Below are 20,864 nucleotides of genomic sequence, written 5' to 3' on the forward strand. Positions count from 1 at the left end.
TTTTCTGGGACAGAAATAACCTGATCCTGGTGGTATTGCACTGGTGTGATTGCATTACTGTTGGATAATGATGTGACAGAAATAAAAATAAGAAATAACGTAAAAATGTTTTTTTAAAAAAGTATAAATAATATAACAAAAAAAATAAATAAAAGTAGAAATAAAAGTAAATTTATTACTACTGTATGTTGACTTGGTCATTGGGATATTTACTTTATTTGTATTCACTTTTGTGGGGACAAAGAGGAGGCCTCAAAGGAGATTGGGGAGAGGAAGGTAGAGAAGGAACTGGCTCCCTGAGAATTTGCCTATGCCTAATAACCCAGCACCAGTCCTGAAATTTGCAAAGGTCATACTTGTCGAATCTGGCTAAATGGCCCCAATTTATTAAATATCAACTTGTTAAAAGGCTAAGAATGGACAAGAAGAAAGCACAGCAGTAATTTGGAAGACTTGTTATCTCTCTTAGGAGGAGATAGCTGTTCAATATGAGTGAAAAAGGAGAAAGAAACCTGTAAGGGGATTTGACAAATGTACCCCTTAACTAGACTACCATAAAGGAATAGTCAGATATAAATATAGATTCTCATTTTAAGTTTTTATGTGCTTTCTCACTGTTAGTTAAATGATATTTTGATCTTTTTAAAAAACTGTCTGACTATAGATTGCAAAACTTAGGAATTGAGACATCAAACTCAGCTCAGCTGATTATCGTCAGTACAGTAGTTCAGGCACTGATAAAAGACAGAGAATTTTGATATTCCTAGAAAGAGAGGCATGAGTTCAGTTCCCATGGCCATTAATTCAGGGAGCCCAGGATGCCTTTAGTTCACTGTTACAAGAAGTAATATACATTTCCTAAAAGCTTTAAGTTGTCTTGAGCCAGGCAAGGTTTTAAAACCATTAAGTAAGTAGAAATAGGTGCCTAGTGAGTTTATATATATACATATTTGAATATATATATATTCAAACTATATGTATAAATAAGTACTGTTAAATACTTCAGTATTATACATCAGGGCATGCTGTAGGCCCTCTTTCATGCAGAGTGTGAATTTCTCTGAACTGGTAGATTGTTCGGCCATTTGCTTCATTAAATCTAGTTGTATTGTGACAGAGCCAAAAGGAGACTGGTATCTTCAAGAATACCTTCTTACTATTTCCATGGGCTCTTTGGTAAATTTCTATCAAGGAAAGGATAATCTATTGCCTTGAGGTCATGTTCTGTCAGCTTGCCTTGAGTGCTTAATATCCGAGTATCCATGAGTTAGTCGCACATCTGTTTTCTGGAGACAGATGACCTAGAGATACATGTAGACCCTCTTTGGTCCCACTACTGTCCTGCCTTCCAAGTTTCCCTTCCATTTGGTTGCTCTTCCCCTAAGTCAGACTTAAGACTGTGGCATTCTCTGCAGCCTACCATCCTGTCCTTTTACGAAGAGGGATTTTTATTTTTGTTCACTAAGAAATGAAAAGACAAACTCCGAAGTGTTATGCCACTCAGGCTCCAACAGCTTCTACTCGGGACCTTTGTCCTGAACAGTTTAGGTACTTTCAAAATATCATACGGGAGAGATTTCTTGGCTCCTAGAAGTCTTTCCGCCTTCTGTCCTTCAGTGATCTTTGACAAGGTGCTTGGACTAAAGCTCTCTCCATACCTCTGTTTTTTCTGGTTATGGTTCACTCAGCACAAATTTTAGCTTTCAGATCTTTCTTCTTTACTTACTTACCTGCAGCTGTTCTGAAACATGTATTTGCAATCTTTTTTCATGTTTTTGTCCTTCAGAATCCTGTCTTATCCAAGTTCTTAAGAATTCAGTCCCTCTCCTAACAGGGCAGTACCTACTCTTCCTTTTGCTGCTCTCTCCTGAACATGCACAGAGGCTGCCTGCAGACATGCCCATTACAAATACTGCTGAGATGGAAAACCCTGTATACTGCCTCGGTATGTCTCTAGACTGCTTACTGCCCAGACTGCCCCTTGTTTTTATTAAAATAAAAATAACAAGCAGAGTGCACAGTACCTGCCAGGTTGGAGTCTATACTGTCTGCTCAGCAGAACATGCTACAGGTTGCATGTGATTGTATTTTGTGTGGACATGATAGCTTGTTCAAGACTCCACAAAACGTCAAATTCAGGGTTTTGTTGTCTTTAGCACTTTCTCCCAGAATTGGTCTAAGTTTACTTGTAGGGCTGCCTCACTTTCTCTGTTTATGGGTGAGCTCTGTATTAAAAGAGTGTTTTGAGTGTTGAAGACCAAACTTCTTGAGCACCAGGTCCACAAATTCTAGTAGTTAGGCTTTCTGTAAATTCATTTTTCTTTTACAACTCCTATAGTAAAAGCACCAGCCATACAAAAGTACAGTTTTGTCAGATGTTCTGATGACACAGAACATGGCACCATGTAAGTTAGCATCCACATAGGTACTCACATCATTTGAGATGTGACGTTTCTTTAGTGAGATTAGTGGCTTCAAATAGAGGGACATTTGATCAAGAATTTCCTGAGATTCTGATTTATGGCAGTGTTTATCAAGAAGCTTATGGATCCTGCGAGTGTATTTCACTGTGTGTACCTGGGGCTGGAAACTGACCTCAGTCATTTGGTGTTTATCACAGCTAATGAACAGCTTCCGGCTGCCTTTGGGGAAACTAATGTTGAAGACATTATTAAAGCAGAGTTGGAGCTGTCTGATATCTGAACATTGAGCAGATACAATCCTAATTGCAGTGCATGTGAAAAACGTGACTCGTGGTTATGTGCCGTAGCTCTAAAGACTGTATTACTCTCTACAGACTGTATTACGTGTGGGTGATGAAAGCTTGACCTAGCTCTTGACAGGCTGGGGTAGTTGATTGCTAGGCCTGTTTCTGATAGTCATCTCAGCAGGATTTCTTTTAACCCCTGAAGTGTGGATTGTTAGCTTATACAGTTGCTTTACAAGAATCTCCATTTTCTGACTCATGTAGAGTGCAGTTAATGAAAGACTGTAATTTCTGGGCACATTGCCATTTGAGTACTGTTCTCCTCTGTGGCATCCAGTCTCTGATGGACTGAAAAATGAGATCTTATGGTACGGGAAACATGAAAATTCCACAAAAGCTATGTTACTTGACTGTGGAAGAAGAGCAGCGCTCTAGGTGAATGGACCAGTGGATTGATGTCATCCAGCTGTCTAGAGATACTGAGAGCTAAACTTTGTGGTCGATAATCATAACTATTAGTCTTCTGTAGTAAGTCATCAGTAAATTACTTCAGTAATCTGTCTATAACTGTTGGCCGTTAAAAGTCAGTCCAGGAATAAATGTCAAGTAACTTATTGGTCTAAATGCTTTTATTCAGTTGAACTATTACTGAGAAGGCCCAGAACTCAATATTAAAAAAACCCCACAAACTTTAACTGCATAGTACGTGCTGTACAACATCAGACTCAAAAAAGCATCTACACCTTTCTGAGGGACAAAGAGGACTTATTTCCTATACAGACCTCCCTTGAAGGCAGTGTTGATACATTTTTGACTACTAATCCATGTTGAATTATTACATTATTTGTCCTCTGTCTGCGTGTGCCTTGGTACGGTATTTCCACAGTGCATTAAGTAGTAGAATGCTGCAGGGGAGGTATTAAGTTTTCTGACTGGAGACATAAATTCCTTTTTGCTTAAATGACATAAATATGGGAAGGGAAGAGCATGTAATAACAGTAAATTGCAATAAAATTCTTACTTCCCACTTCAGAGATTGTACTCAAGATTGGTGTCTTCAGTTTGCAGATAATAGGGAAGTCTTCATCTTTCTGTATAGAATTGTGTTATGTCAAGGACGGGTGGATTTGGAAATGGAAGTTTTCCTTAAGCATCTGATTTTCCTGTGTTCCACTTCAGATGTGATTTAAATTAGCAAGTTAATCTTATGTTTGTAATTTTCTGTTCATCCAAGACAGTTACTTGCATATTAGCTTCTATAGTGCTAAAGAATACTAACTTTGGAAAATGACCTGACTTTGCAAAGCACCTTAGCATATGTAGAACTTTAATAAAGGGTGTAGCCATTGCTGATGTGGAATGGTCTGAAATAATAATTCATTATATTGCTTGATAGCCAAATTTAGTTGCATGGTGAAAAGGTACAAAATTTAAATATAAAAGTATGTGATGATATTAGATGGTGCATATGCTGCTGAACATAGTACAGTTAAAATGCTGTTTTAGAAGAAGCATTGTAATTCAATGAACATGAAATTTGTTATAGAAATCCAATTACTTCCTATAAAATATGAATCATAATAGCTGTCACTAGCTTGTTAAAAGCAACTGTAAATTCATTTTCTGAAATGGGAAGACTTAGTGCATGAACAGTGTGTACAGAGCTGCTGTACTGTGCTACATTTCCTTTTTTAATCCAAACCCATTTTCCACTAATTAGAGAAAAGTTCATAAAGCATGCATTACATTTTTTATGCTTTAGTTGTGTAATTTTCCAGTAAAAGTACAGTAATAATTTTTACATGCAGTAGTAGTACTTTTCTTTCAACTACTTTGCCTTAACAAAAAGTGTACAGTGCCATGGAAGTTATCACTTTGGTATTTAAAAACATGCCTATTTTTTCCAGTATAAATCTTTGTGACACATCTATATTACTGTACTCTTCAGTGATCAGTAAGAATATCAGTACTACATAAATTCTGCTGTGGCTGAGAACAAACAACTTCTGAAACTGACTGAATGGTCAAAACTTGTTATTTGTGCACGGAAGCTGTGCCTTGTCCGAGAGGCAGGCAGACAGAATTAAGGAGTAGAATCTGCAGTCTTCAAATCCTTGCAGAGAGCATAAGGATGAAGAGGGAATTGCACATGTGTTACAACTCTTGCTAGAAGCAATAAGTGTCTCTATGAAGTGAGGTCAGCATGAATCCTGCATCTTGAAGAACTCCTAATTATTGTCAGATTCTCCACACTGAATGCTGTTTTGACTTTGATCAGTTGGTTTTAGCAAAAACACTATTCTTTCTTTGTAATATTGAACAAATTTCTCACTTAAAAATACTCTTGATGAAGTTGTATATGCCACATGTTCAGGCCGTGATTAAAAAAAAAAAAAAAGAAATACAGGTCCTTTCTGTCATGCAGTCTGAATCATTCTATTCAGTTAGAAAGTTTTGATTTTAGTGCAGATCTTCGAAAGTCAGGTACTGCCTCAGATATAGCAAGGGAATAAGAGAGAAAAGTCTGGCCATTTAGTAGTTTTGAATCTATGACCTTCCTCCCAGTCCTGTGTTTATACATGTGTCCTCAGGTCATTTTGCACTTGTGGGCATTTTTTTAGTGAGGTGAGGAGGACCAGGTTAGAGTTTCCCTTTACTTCTGCAGTAACAGCTGAGCCCATTCTCTAGTCTTTCTGTTAGCATGCCTGATAAAGCAAAAGTACCCTTAAGTTACAGGGATTGTTGTAAAGACAGAAAACAGTGGTCAGATTCTTTTAGCTCTCCTTCAAGCTCAACTGGTGGCCTTAATAGTGAGTTGCACATGAAAAATGTGAAACTGAAGGAAAATTTCAGAATTTTCCTAATTCAAAAAGCAGTTGGGGGCAGACCTTGGTGCCCCCATGCAGCTTTTTGTTCCCTGCAGCACTTCCCCTTGTGTTCTCTATTGCTGGCTAGCAGCCTGGGTGCTCACAGTTTGTTCTGTAGTGCTGAGGAGTCAGCACTGAAGTTGGGTTTGCGTGGGATTTTTTTTACAACTTATATGTCTCAGAATGCTTTTAGTGTCTCCTTGAAAAACACAGAAAATTGTCCTCCAAAAGTTGTAGTTACATGATCTAAATGACATTATCAAGCAGTAGAATAATAAGAAATTCTCAGATTACCCCTTCTTGTGAAGGATTCTTGGTTCTTTGCATTGCAGAATTGCATTCTGCATGAAGGTTTGCATTGCAGAAGACCCATACTGAATTACTTTTAGATGAAACTAAAGTAGAAAATGCAGTCCAGGAGCACTACAATCCCTAACGGGCATTCAGTTCAGGGAACCAGAGTAGAGCTAATCCAAAGTAACCTCTTCCTCCTCCCTGCCCAGTAGTGTAGATATTGGGTTGTCAAGACCAACTGTTTAGTCCCACAGTCTTGCTCTTACTGTGCTGCACTGTTCTAGTTATAATCTCATGTTCTGTTCTGTTTTAGTCTAATGCAGTCTTAGCCTGAAGCACCTACACCATTTTTCAGTTGCACAGTATGCTTTGTAATAGGAGACAAAAACTGGATGTGTCCAATACAGGAATATAATGCACCCTCTTAACTACTTACAGGGTTGTCTTTCCTGGAATTATAGTATGCTTTCCATCAACTGAAGTCTTTAAGTTGCTAAACTTTTCTACTACACCTGTTGTGGTTCGGCTAAAAGACATGCTCTTCATGCACAAATCAATAAACCTGTGAATAAGGCAACTGATCCTCGAAGTACATTTTGCACTGGTTTTATTTCTTCCTCTTAGTAAACTGATGCTTTTTGCCTCGAAGCATAGAGGTGGAATAATCTCTCCTTGGTTTTTTGATGTTTGCTGTTTGGTGGTGGAACATAACCCCCAGCACCCTTCCTTCTGCCTACGGAAGGATTGCTTTGCTCAGTGCCTGGGAAGTGTTGCATCCCTGCCCCTTCAGGCCTCATAGTCAAAATGTTCTGGGGTATTCTAGAAATGCTAGGGTGCTCTGCACCAAAGTGCTGCAAAGAAAGAGGTAGGCATCTTCTCAGTTTAGAAGAAGTGTAACTTTAAAATGTCACGTTTTTTAACTGTTGCTGTAATGTAGCATTTTTCATTAACTGTCTTACTGCTTATTTTTTCCCCCCTTCTTTGAAGCCTATTCTCAGCCAGTGGACAACCATATCACTCCACCTGCTTACTTGGGACAGGCCCTGCCCCCGGCATCGCCAGGACGGTATTCACCAATTCCCAAGGGAGTGCTCGGAGATGATGAGATTACCAGGTAACGAACACACAGAGCTACCTGTCAAATTCGTTAACCAGGAAAGCTCACAATATGTGCTTGTGGGCAAAATGCTGAAGAAGAAATAAATGTAAATCTAACGCTTACAAATATGGATATAAGGAGAAAGACTTTTTTTAATGCATGATATATGAGTGCAAGAATAGGGTTAAAATCAGAACGTCCTGCCAAACCACTTCATGAGTTGACTGAGATGGTTTCTGCGATTTCAGATACCGTGGTGATGATTGAGGGATCATTCCGGATAGCTCCTAGCTGAGTTCAGGAGGGCAGAGTTTAAGCAGCTTGTGGTTCAGCCCAGAAGTGAGGCGTTCGTGTTTTGAATTTATCGTGGATCAGTGATTACTGCTTATTTTAAAGCAAGAGATCTTTTTTGTTACAGGAAGGGGTTTGTTTTGATGGCTTGGTAAATCCAGAAAGGCTAGAAAGCTCTTAATCCTTTTCTATTAACAGACTATTCCTTCACTGATTCAGTAGGAGATTGTATTAATCTTTTTTTTCCACTATCACTGGAAAAGCGAAGCTTTTCTAATTTTATTACCCTCCTGTTCTGTAAGTATAGAGATGTTAAGCTGCATTTTCAGAATGTTGTTACTAAATTCTGTGTCATACTCTCATCTGATACAGATAACATTGCTCAGTTTGAAGCAGGGTCTGCCCAGGCTTGGAACATACATAGCATAATAAATTGGAGAATTATTTTAAGTGTATTGGAAGAAGAGGAAGCCTTGGATATGTGCCTTTCCTAGTTATTTTACACTTGCAGTTAGGCAGGCACATTAGGCAAGGTGACTCTGACCTGCTGACACCATTACTGAGCTTATGAGTTTATCTATCTTCTAAAATTACTGTAAAGAAAGACTTTTACGTTTCTTCTGAAATCTAGGTAGATTTCAGAAGGCTGAAGCTCTAGGCTACCTAGAGAAGGCTTCAGGTGTTTTTTCCTGAAAATACCTTCCCTCCTTCCTTGCCCTCCTTCCCAAAAAAGTTTAGATATTTTGCATAATCTTTTTGAAATATCGTGTCTTTAAGTTCTCTGAGAAATTTTTTAATGTGTTAATGTAAGTCAGAGCAATATACCTATGTTTTCACTATGCCATATATTTGTAATAAAACCATACTCTGAAAAGATGAATCTGATGGTTGATGCAAGTGAAATTTGGGAATTTGTTGCTGACCTGATTGAAGAGCCAGTGCAAAAACAGTGATTTTTGAAGAGCAAACTAAAGTTCTGGGTTCTGGGGTTTTTGGTTTCTTGTTGTTTTAATTTCAGCTTCTTAATTTATCCTAAAAATTAATAACTAATGTCTCAAAATAATTCATGTTCATTAATTGTTCTTTGGTGCTCTCTAGTGCTTTTTAAATGCAGTACACAGCTGCTGTGCTTTAATACTAGATATTGTTCGTTGGTTTCTGAAATTATCCTTGCTTTTCTTCCATTGGTTAAAGTAGCAGGTTAGATTTTTTTATTTCTTCACTAGAAGTGGACTTATCTAATAATTCAGCCTTTTAGCTTGTTCACTATTTCTTCTTTCCCCTCCTCATCTAAGACAAAGAGGGATTTTATAGAATAAATGAAACAACTTAGTTTAGGGGGGTTTTTCAGCTGCAGTTGCTGTAAATAAATTGCTGATGTATTTAAGAAAGCAGTAAAATCTTATTTTGGAAAGGATTTATGCATAATTCTTCAACTTTTCTTTGCTGTATTTATTGCTTGATCAACTGTAGTGAAATTAAACCAGCAAGGACGTATTTTTTCATTGTTAGCTTTTCCATTATAATTTTTTTTTAAGCTTTAGAAAGAAAAATAATATCTTGTTGTATTTGTTATTAGTTAGATATATCATTCACTTCACACTGAATTCTGTAAGGGTTTAGTATATTTTAACGAACTGAGAAATAATGCATCATTTCATGTGGCATTGGGATATGCATATGCAGTGAAACTGAGACTATCATTAAAATTGTATGAAGTGCTTTGCTTCTATAATCGATATTAAATGATCGATTTAAAAACTTAAAGTGTGAAATTACTCCTTTTTAAGATTATTCAGTGTACAGGACTTATAAGAAGTTTTTGTTGGTGAACAGTTAACAAAAATGATGTATGTCATGCTAATTTTACTGTTATATTCTCCCTTTAGCTTTTTAAAATACTGTATAAGTAACAAGGTTAGAATTACAGTATATCTCATAAGTATTGTCCACATTGTACAAGGGAGGAAACTGAGATACAAAGACATCTAGGTCAAACCTTTTATGATATTATGGGAAAGGATGTAGGTCTGGGATTTTCTACAAGTGTGCAGTAGGCACAAGACCATACTTTCTTTATTGTGCCTTAACCAGTGTTACTGTTCTGTCCCTTAGTTGTCACTAGTTGTAGACTGTACATCTTAGTGGGGAGAGAGACAATGAATGGTGCCTGGAGGAGTAAGACTGAGCTATATTAAGGCTCTTGAATTGTTTATTCTACTTTTATATGTGACTAGTGAGCAAGACCCTGTGTTTTTTTCTTTCGTTTAGGGAGCCTAGAAAAGTTGTCCTGCATCGAGGATCAACAGGCCTTGGTTTCAACATTGTTGGAGGAGAAGATGGAGAAGGAATTTTCATCTCTTTCATCCTTGCAGGAGGGCCTGCTGACCTGAGTGGAGAGCTTAGGAAAGGAGATCGAATAATTTCAGTAGGATTCCTTGCTGCTTTATTTATTTATTTAAATCTTCTTTTTCCTGAATCTTAGTTAATATAGATTATATGCAGAATAATGTCATTAGCTATGCTGAATTTGAGACAATGGAAGGGTAATCCAAATATTTCAAAGCATCTTTGAAGTTTTTGTCTGCCTCTGTTTCTCATCTGTAACCTGATGAAAATGGCACTTTCCTACCTCAGAGATATTTGTTCAGACTTAGAGGTTATTGGCCACTAACTTCTCTTAATCTGGTAGCCAGGGTATATATGCCCAAATTGAAAGATTGCAGCCTTTGGAAACAAGCCTTTTAACAAGATGGAGACATTTGGCAGTAACGTCTGAAAGTTGGTCCTTTGCTTCCTGGAGTATCTGCTGAACTTCCTGTTAGGCATAATAATACCCATCTCAGAGCCTATTCTCTCTGCTAGTGCTGAATGTTATAAAGATTTTATGTTTTTTCTTAAAATGACTTAGTTTATGAAGAGTAATTTCTTAGGGCAATTAAAACGTGAATTGGTAGTTATTTAGGAGGAAAAAAATGAATTTAGCTCTGCTGTTCCTAAAATACTGATACTGACATTCGTCTGTATTATAGGGGGTTTGTAGCAACTATGAAAAATGCTGTTGGTCTACAATGTGACACAAATTTCTGCTTCAGACAGTTCTCTTTCTGACATTTTTATATCTGATGCATTGAAAACAAGGCTAGGCAATTTCATGGAAGATGAGGTTCATCCCTGGCTCTTGAACGTAGTGGTCTGTAGGTAAGCTTTGGCTCAGGAAGTCCCTAAATGCCTGTTGAAGAAAGATGAGATGATAACGACAGAACATTTTCTGTGTGTGTCCTTAAAGGGAGTGAAGAAGGTCTTAAGAAGAAGATAGGTGTAGTGAATAAAAATTCATGAAGTGATATGCTAGGCCTGTTACAGTATTTCTTAACATATGGATTTATATGAGACAGAGCTCATTGACTTTGGATTTCAGTAAAGATTAGTAATCTTTGTTTGTGTTAACTGGATTGTAATGTTAGAAACAGGAAAATCACATGACGTGGAAACCAGTCTGTATCCAGTTAATTTTTGTTCATGTGACTCTCTATTCCATGGTGATAATGATAAACACAAATTATTTTGATAAAGAGTTTTTTCTATTATTTGTAGGTAAATGGGGTAGACCTCAAAACAGCAACCCATGAACAAGCAGCAGCAGCCCTGAAGAATGCAGGCCAAGCAGTAACTATTGTTGCTCAGTACCGTCCAGAAGGTAAGATAGTTGCTGCATGCATTGAAGTTTCACTTTTAGGATTTGAAATTCAGAGAAAGATAAGTCACAGTGTCTTTCCTCTCCTCCCCTCTTAAGCTCTGTTTTGAGGAGAAAAGAAACAAATTATGCAATAGACAGACACATGCCTCTATTAGCATAATTACAAGTGACCAGATAGGCATATTTGAAAGAGTTGGTGCCACAACTTGTGTTTGTTTTTTTTTTTTTTTTTTTTTTATTTGATCATGTTCGGAAGTTTTGACTTTTTCAGTGAAAGTCAACAGCATCCTAAAATGAAAACTAGGCCAGAAAATCCAGAACGTAATAGAAATGCCACATTGTTACTTATATTTCACTATTGTCTTGATCCTTTAATATTTATGTGGTTTTGTTTTCTGTAGTGGTAGGAGGATAAAAAATTAATTCGTTCTCTGTTGTGTTGATTCAGCTGACCTAAGGAAACCGTCAGGATTTCGTTCCTCTATTTTGTACTGAGCTGATATTTATCCAACAATTTCTTCTGATCCAGATTAGACTGCAGTTAATACTGAGTATCCTAATCTTTGTGGGTTCTGCAGAAGCCAAGTAATACTGCCTCATCACAATACATGTATTTGTCCTCTTGTATTTTCATAGCATGTTTCAAATGCTGTTGCCTTTTGAGACTTGAACAATTCAGTAGTCTAAAATGGTATGTGTTCCTTGAGTCTATAGAGCCATGTATTATGATTATACATTATTATATATGTAATAATACATTCTTGATATGTTGATATGAACTACGATGATCAAAGTCTTTTTATGGTATTACTAACTTGGATGACACATCAGTAAATCTTGCCTGCAGTGAGTTGTCCGCTTGAACCTTCCCTTTAGCAGTACCAGCAGGGGATAAGTGTAGGCCCTTAGCAGGACTTCTGCCTGTATCTGCACTGTGAGACACTTGATGTGTCAGTACACCTTTCTTTCTTCTTTCTTTGTTTCTTCTCTTTTGTCCTGTTTATTTTATACCTTTCTCCCTGAGGCTTTGAACTGTTGGCTTTCACGTACACCCCCACCATGTTCTCCCTCCTCCCCGCCCCCCCCCCCCCCCCCCCAAAAAAAAAACAACAACATTATATCTCCACTGACCCAGGAACTCTGTCAGTAATAACGCCAACAGATTTGTTTGTGTCTGGTTGGTGGTGCGAATCCCTGCAGCCAACCCATGTTGTCAGTGTCTTGAAAGGGTGTGCAGCCTGTTCAGGTTTTGAGTCTGCAGGTCTTTGAGTTTCACAGGTGCTTCCTGGGAGTGCTCATGCTGAGGCTTCCTTTCAGAAAGAATAGTGAGGTCAGCATTGGTTCTGGAGTATTTGCTTTGCCTTTGTGTCAGAATTGGCAAATACTGATACGTTTGGCCTAACCTCTGCAAGTGCTCTCATGGGTGTCACACCTTTTCTTGTCACAATTGTCACACCTTTCTCTACTTTCTCCCTATTCAATAAGAAATAAAGCTTATGCTTGTATTTGCCCATGAGTTGTCTTTTTGAGCATCTGGCCAGTTATTTATATAATAAGGGCATTCATGGTCACTGTTTCTTCTGCGAGGGAGATAGGATGAGATGTGGTTCTAGCAGCAGAATGAATGTTTTTCTGGTAGAATATATCCTAGGACACAAACACTTACTTTCATCCAAATGTGTCCAAATTTCATTTGGATGAAGCAGTTTCAGTTCTCTTTTCTGGGGCTCATGCTTTTAAAAGTGGATCTCTTAATACTTTGAAAGTCAGAACTCCTTTTTATAATCACAGAACCAAGCATTTCAGATGGTTCATGATCTTTCTGCATTAGAGAAGAAACTTTCTTCATTGCTGCTCGTCCAAGTAGGTAACAGGTTTTCCTGAAACACATTTTGAGGTGCTTGACTGGTGGTATTTTGAGTCATTGCACAGAGGTTTGCCCAGTGTATGCTGCTTCTCTTACAAATTTCTCAACAACTGCCATTTCTAGACTTTAAACCTGGAGTTGTACTCATTCCTACATGTTTGCTGAAGCATTTTGGAAGGAGCCTGCATGCAGTTGAACTGTATTGAGTGAGGTTCTCATAAAGGAGGATGGATGTTTCAGAGGATGGATGTTTCTTGAAGTTTTATAGGCGGACATGTGATACACTATTCAAAAAAGGAAAATTTCTTTAAGATGTGGAGGCCATATTCCCATCTTTCTCTGTAACGTAGTGCTTACATTTCCACTCCAAATGGGGAGTTGAAGAAGCGTGTTTGAGCTTATTCCGTCCTTTCGAAGGATGCCACTGAGAAGTATATCTAGGAGTATTTTTCTATATTGAGAACCATTGCAGTTTGGAGGAAGAGTGTGAATTTGGACACATGGACAACATACCTCAGAGCTCTAGTTGCTAATGTCTGACTTTCAGTTTGACATCTGTTTGCCTTTTCCTACTCCTCATAAAAAGAGAGATTGAATGGAACTCCAGCTATCAGCTTTCTTCAGGTCTGGTGTGGAAAGTAACTTGGGTCAGATGGTTACCGTTCATAGCTTAGGGAGCAGTAAAGAAAGAGTATTTCCTTAAAGATTTGTATCCATTTATTATCAGAGGGAAGCAGTCGAGTTGAGATTTGACTTTCCAGATAGAAAATATGATCCTGCCAATCTTAATGTTGAATGTATTTGACAAAAGTGTGTGTGTTTGATCTTCAGATTTCCTAAGTTACAGCTGTTGATGGTTTTCCCCTCACTTGATTCAGTTAAGTTGGGAAATGATCTACATATATCTAACAGTTTTATGAACTGTCATTTTAATAGTTTTTACCTTTTTTGAATGTCATAATTAAAAATTAATCTTCAGTGTTTCTCAGATATCTTCCCAAAGAGGAAGCACATCAGTTTATTTGAGCATCAGTTATAATTGCTTGTATTGTACATGTTCGTTACTTATATTCATGGTTCCAGCAGGATTTTAGTAAAAGATGCTGACAGCTAGGACAGATCAAGGAGATTCTAGACATCCATCAGTGCTCATTATAACTGAGTAAATAGATTCAGTATGATAAGAGCATTTGGAAGACATTTGGGATCAGCTCACATCACTCCCTGTAATTGTGCATGACAGTTTGTACGTTCATAGATTTGGTGGGGAATACTGATTTATACTGTAACATCCTACCACATTAATTCTATCAGAAATTCCCCATTTGTGTTTCACCTCTGGGTTCTGGGAAAAGAGGATCTTGCAAACAATTCTCTCTCAGGAAAGCTCGAGTAACCTGGAAAACACATTAATCTTTTTTTTTCTTTTTTTTTTTGGGGGGGGGGGGGGGGGGGAGAGGATCCTACCACAGAAAAGATTGAGTTTTCTATATCTCAGTCTCCTCAAATCCAGAGAGACAACAAGCTTTATCAAATAATAGTTACTGGGCTCAAAGTAAGCTAATATGGTTAAATGATGCTTCTTTAATTATACCAGGGTTCAAATCACATAATGGCTGATCTCTTTTTTCCCTTAAATATCAGAAGTGTTTCTTAGTTACAGAATGAATTTAAAACAGATGGAGTCTTATTTCTAAGATTATCCTTCTGGATATGAGTTTAATTTTCACCAGAACGTTCTCATTATATTTGTGAAATACCTTACAAAATTTTCCTGTTACACTAAGTGAAATTTCAGCAACTCACCAGCACTCTTTGGGATAGCTAAGTGCCAAATAGGAAATGTGAAGGCATTTTCCTGTTTACAGAAGAGCCTCTTCTATCAGACACCACTTCTGTAGCCATTTGACTTCTTTCTCTTTGTACATTTTATGTTTTATCTTGCAACAGACCTAAGATCTATTGCTGTAAAATGTTGAGTCATGGACTGAGTTGTTCTTGTACATACTTTTGTGGTACATACATGTGTGTGTATATTTATATATAATATATAACTCTCTCTATATAAAAATTTGTAATACATATGTTTATGTATCTATATATAAAAAAATGTCTGTAGTAGCAGAGACCTCTGGGTTTGATGGACCTGCTAGGGCTGGGTGCTGCAGAGCAGTGTCCATGCTGGGAGAGTAAGAGACTGGGAGATGGGGAATACCCTGCAGAAATGGTGGGAAACTTGAACAGTTGTTCTCATTTTCCTCTTCCTTTCGAAGCTGTTCCTCCTGCTTGGGACAGGCATTTCTGTCTCTTTTCAGGACATCATTCACGAACAAAAGGAGGTTTTGCTTTACAGTGAGTTCCAATGGAAACAACACACCATGACCTGCATCAGCTTCAAAGAAAGTGACACTACTGCAGTATAAAAGAGCATTTGATCGGTGATTTTCATTTGTAGATGTTTCTGAGCCATTTCATTTTTCTGTTGCTCCCTGGCTCTGCAGAGACACCGTGGAATCATACTGCCTTCTCCCTTTTTACAGCCTCTTCGGATTTTCCAGAGATGTAGGTATCGCAAGGAAAATTGTGATATAAGTGTGGAAAATGAGAGGAAGCTCTAAGCAATTTGGATGTGTGTGTGCATCTCCTGAGAGTGGGAATTTAGAGATGGTCAGAATTATGATCATGCTCTACAGTAACATAGGAATAGAGGAGACTCAGTGCTTAAAGGGAATGTAGCGGGAAGAGAAGCAGCAAGGAGAAAGTATAGGAATGTCCAGAGGTGCTGGAGGGCTGTTTCCTCTTTCCCCGTTGTTATACCTGTTCAGTTTTAAGTGTCGTCTAAAACATTCTTGTTCTGTGTTTTGAGGATGACACGATAATATAAGGCTGCCTCAAAATTCAGAATTTTTAGAAGGTCAAAATTTTGCCATTCTGAAAAGGCTCAAGGTATCGCTAGGTAACCATAACTGTGTTATAGCTTGGGTGCATTTAACCATTTAGAAATAAAAATCTTAATAAATATATTGGGCCTATGGTTGAAATTGAATAAAGTATTTCACAAGTTAAACATTTTTCCTCAGTTATTCTAGATCAGAACTGAGCAGTTAAGTACCCATTTTATATTAACTATAATTACGTGCATATTAACTGGGCAGCCTTGGAGGAGATAGCACCAGAGAGTAGACAGTGTGTGTTGTCATCAGGATTCATTCATAGATCACCTGACCCTTCTCTCAAAATAGGGCAAAATTCAGAGAAGTGTGTCAGATGAGAGGAAAGGGTAGCAGCACTTTCCTTTTCCCAAGGATCCAACTGATGTACCAAAATAAAAGGATAATTATAACTAACACTACAGTCTTTCCTAATGTGAGTTATCGGGTGTCTATTGTTTGGAATTTAAAATCTTCATTCATCTTCCATTTGTAATTCACCTGATCAAGTTCATCTCTGTACATCTTCTTTTCTGAAAGAGAAGACAGACGGTTAGGTGATCAGTTTAGCTCAATGTTCTTAGGTGACTGGGCAGATCAGTGTGAAATTAGGAGAAGGTGCCAAGTCCTCAAAGATTTTAAGGTACTTTTTGTATAAGTGCTGCTTCTGGAATTGTATTGTTCATAAAGCTACCTTCTGTACACTTTTCTTTCAGACTTATTAAAGGAAATGTAACTGATTCTCTGTGGAAAATGTATTCAGTACAATGCAATAGTTTAATCAAAACTCCTGACACTCTGTAAATGAGATTTTCATGTATTTTTCTTTTGAAGGAATGTGTACATCTACTGAAAAAAAGATTCAAGTATAACAACTTTGTATTTTTCATTCTTGTGTCTTTAAAACAAATGACTCATGAAAGAAAAAGTAATGCTTTGTTAGAGCTTCCCTTTCATTGGCCAATATTGGGCCAGTTTTTCTGTTTGTGTCACTTCATCTCTGCACTGTTTTCTAGTGACATTTAAAACAATTGAAGTAACTTAAGCTCTAGAAACTGGTGCCACTTTCATACTCACAAGCTAAGATTATTTTCTGAGCATTTTTCCCGAACTATCTTCTAAATTCTGCTTTTATAAAAGTCCAGGTAGAGTGGCCAATAATGGCTTCACAAAATTAAGATTTCAATTTTGTTTCATGTCAAATGGATGAGCTTCACTTGGTTTAGTTGAGAACCTGGATTGTCGTAACCCAAAGTGGTTGAGAAGATCAGCACACCCCAATTTCACAAAATGAAGACTCTAGAAGTGTCATGGTTTACCCTATTTTGGGGGTATGCGGTCTCTAGTGTTCCAGTTTTTTTCCCCTGCTTGTTTTATACCTGGTTCTATTCATTCGTAAGTAATCTAGATTAGCCAGTTAAAGCACCTTTAAAATCTGTCCCATTAAGATTAGAAGAAGGGTTCTGTTATAAATAGTGTAGCCAGACAGTACTATAAGGCGATTTAGACATGTTTTAATCCTTTAAAACTTCACTTCAGCTCTTTAAGGAGGGTGGTGGGAGTCTTCACTTCAGTAGTGACTAGACCCATTCTCATTGTGAATTCTGCAAGTTTTGTGGAAGGATTTCTTAACTAAATGCAAGTGCCATTTTTCTGACTGTTTTGAAAATCTGTGGTCTAGCCTTTCAAGTGATGAATGAAGTGAAAGTTCATTACACACCAGGATGTGTGAAAGCCACCAGTAGCATGTGGAAGGTGTTGTGGTCTCTCTTAGTTTGTGTTAATATGAAGAGACTAGCAATGAAGCCAAGTAATTGCTCCTCAGAAATGTTTTGTGATGTTTTTATTTTGGTCCATACATTTTAATAGATTATCTCTTCCCTTGTGTAGTTGTACTAAGCATGATATACTCCACAGCCTTCTGCACCAGCAAAGATTCATGCGGTACTTTGAGTAAGGACGTACAAAATATGAATGGTACCTATGAATTTGTCAAGTAGCAGCGTAAATAAGAGATACCCAACTAGAGTTCATAAATATAACCTCACTCTGCTATGTGCTGTGCTAGACATCAGATGAGCCAGCTGGTCCTGCTTCATAAGCTTAGACCTGAAAACAAATGGGAGATCAATACTAGATCAATGTGATGGTGGTCATCATAACTTACTGTGAGGCTCCATTTCTCAATTTGTCTGTAGGCAGCATGACAGAAGAAAATTATGAGTATCTTGGGAGTAGAAAAAAAACAGTAGACAAAATTCTCAGCAAAGGAGTCCTGCTTTGATAGATCTAATGAAGCCTGCTGAAGGAGGGCTTTCCACAGACAGATGGGAAGAAGGAAGCGAGGAGCATACTTTTTTTTTTAATTGAAATGAACGTTTTCAGCTCTTAGCAGCCTCAGTATATGCAAGAATCTCTGCTTCTCAGTGCCATGCTGCCATCTGTTCCCTGTACACACCTCCCTCTTTCTGTGACTTGCTTTTCCTTCTGTCGTCTCAGCCTGCTGAATTTTTCCATCCCTTGTGGTAGTCTGCTGCTCTTTTGCCTCTCTTTGCTACGATGTGTGTTCCAGAGTAAATGAATTGTTATTGCAGCCCTTTTGCTCCTTGTCTGTCTATATAGACTATTCACTGTGTACCTGTTTAGCACTGTCCTCTTTTTGCTCACCAGGTAGGCAGTCTATGAGAATTTCACTGCTCAGACCCTTCTTCTGAAAGTTTGATTTCTGTTAAAGTAAAGTTGATATTGAAAGTGTTGCAGTTTTCTAGGCAAAATCACTTTAGGGACTGGAGCAGAGGAACCTTCCAAGATTTTCTAATCTATCCCTCCCCTCCCCCCCCCCCCTTTTTTTTTTTTTTTTTGCTGCTGAGCATATATGTAGACATGAAACAGCAGGGTTTTTTTCTAGTTCTACAGCATCTACTTATCAACTGTAATGTTAGGGTTTAACTTGAGCCTGGATGTAAGCAACCAACATTCCTAACAATCGCATAGGTGTAAATCAGGGTTAGGTTTGGTGTTTTTACTTGGGAGGGTGGGGGGTGTTGCTGCTGTGTAAATGCCATTAACTGAAGCAGCATATCCTTCTACTTTCTGAAGCTCTATGTTATGACAGCAAGTACTCCCCCCCGCCCCGTGCCCTCCCACCAATAAACTCATAGGAAGCTTTGGAAAAATTTAAGTCATTAAGAGATACCATTGTTCTTATAGTCTTACTTCATAGAGAGTTTTATGTGTATTGTTATTGCTTATTACTCCTTTTCTGGGGTGTAGCATTAGTGGCTTTCCTACAATTTGGACTAATAAGAGCTCCTGAGTTGCATCGCATTCACTGCTGTTTCATATGATCAGGTTTCAGAAACCTAATCAAATTCTTTGCAAATTGTTTTCCAAAGAGACTTGAGGATTTTTGTTTTCTTTTGTGCCACCACTGTTTATATTAGGACACTATTTCAGAATCTGTGTTTTGATGGCTGTGGAAATTAAAAGAATATTTGTAGCTTGAGTTTTCATGAACAGCTTACTCCTTTTGGGTTAATGCCAGTCTTACTTTTTTATTTAAATAGCTTTATCTCCTTTCTCAATAGTTGCCCCAGTCACATTTTTTACAGATATCAATCATATTCATTTTCATCTAAGTTCTTCATTCCCTTTTAAAGAGACTCTCTGCTTTCTTGATCATCTTGTTCACTGTGCCTATTCCAGCTCCAAATTTCTGGAATGCTGGTTAAAGTGGAAAAATAGGCATAACTTTAAGTTTTTAAATACACTTGTGCAAAGTGTGATTTTGCCACATGCAGTCATATGGAAGTTTATGCAGAATTCATTGTTATCTGTGAGAAAAATATGATCAGTTTTGTCATACACTAGATATCTAATGTTATGCATACCACATCAGAAAGAATGGAACTACAAAAAAAAAAAAAGGATTTTCTAGTGTTTGGGGGGAATTTAGTGATTATAAAGCAAATGAAATATGTAACTTAAACATACAGTAAATGATATTCTGGAAGTATTTAAAGTACTGCAGGATAAGAGTACTTAAGGGGAAAGTATCCCTCTGTGCTTGCCCAATCATAATTTTCCATGAATACTTACTACTTGGTTACTGTGAGACACGGGTGCTGAGCTAAGATTGGCCCTTTTGATCGTACCTAGTACTTCTGCTTTTATGTTATGTTAGCTGAGGCATTTCTTAGTATAGCCATTATGTTAAGTCTTTCATTAGTATAGATTTGATACTACTTCTCTGCAATTTCTTTGCATTTTGTTTTGTGTTTAATAAGCAATAAAGTATTACTGAAGAGCGATTAAAAACATATAAGTGTACAGATAGGTTTTGGGTATTTCTATAAAATAAAGTTGTATTTTGTATGGATCATATTTCTGGTAGAAGTCTCAGATATGAGATTCTAGTCTTGCTACCAGCTGCTGCCTGTCAGTGTTCCAATTCTGTAGAGCAGAAGGCAGAGCAGCTGTGGCCACTCTTCTGCCTGCTATCCTGCAACTACTTCTCTACATTTCATAAACTACTGGATGACATCACTGTTCTTTTCTTTAATGGAAGGTGCTGAAGACAACTGATATGCAACTCTTCCCAATCACAGAGATAGATATGACCTCTCCCAGACAGATAGCAGAGCTCACACTTTGCTTCATCCTGCCCAAGCTGAACCATGTCTAATTAGGCAATATGTCCATTTGTCAACAGGGATGGGTGCTGATCCTCTGGGTACCACACTGGCACTGGTTTTCTGGTGCTGTCAAGAGTCTTGTTGTTGTCTACTTTTCTATTTCCAGCATTAGTTTCCGTTCCACTGTATTTCATATCAAACTCTCCAGGACTTTAAAGAAGAAAATCCTGCCTACTTTTTGGCACCAAACTCAGTGATTGTTTGAGGTATCTGTCCATCCTGTTCTTTCCAAGAACTTGTCTTACAGGAGCACATCTCAAATTCTTGGCTTGTTCAATGTCAAAAAACTTTGAAGGGACTCACCACATTCCATCTGCACAGAGTTGTTTTAAGCTTCTCCTAATTATGGCATTTCTTGGTACCTCTTTTTCTTGAACATTAGAACCTTTGAAGTCACAGCCCATTAGTTTCCGTT

At 37.8% G+C, this 20,864-nt stretch overlaps 1 protein-coding gene across 10 annotated transcripts in view; it reads left to right on the forward strand.

Annotated features, from left to right (window-relative positions):
* LOC112981701 (disks large homolog 1) overlaps positions 1-20,864 on the forward strand; it is a 175,633-nt gene that overhangs the window by 116,683 nt on the left and 38,086 nt on the right. For all 10 annotated transcript variants that reach the window (XM_064516828.1, XM_026097547.2, XM_026097548.2 and 7 more), the window contains 3 exons: positions 6,856-6,982; positions 9,530-9,686; positions 10,856-10,958. In XM_064516828.1, coding sequence (XP_064372898.1) covers positions 6,856-6,982; positions 9,530-9,686; positions 10,856-10,958 — 387 coding nt within the window. The remainder of the gene's footprint in view (positions 1-6,855; positions 6,983-9,529; positions 9,687-10,855; positions 10,959-20,864) is intronic.

This window comes from Dromaius novaehollandiae, chromosome 9 (genome assembly GCF_036370855.1).
Source record: "Dromaius novaehollandiae isolate bDroNov1 chromosome 9, bDroNov1.hap1, whole genome shotgun sequence".
NCBI lineage: Eukaryota > Metazoa > Chordata > Aves > Casuariiformes > Dromaiidae > Dromaius > Dromaius novaehollandiae.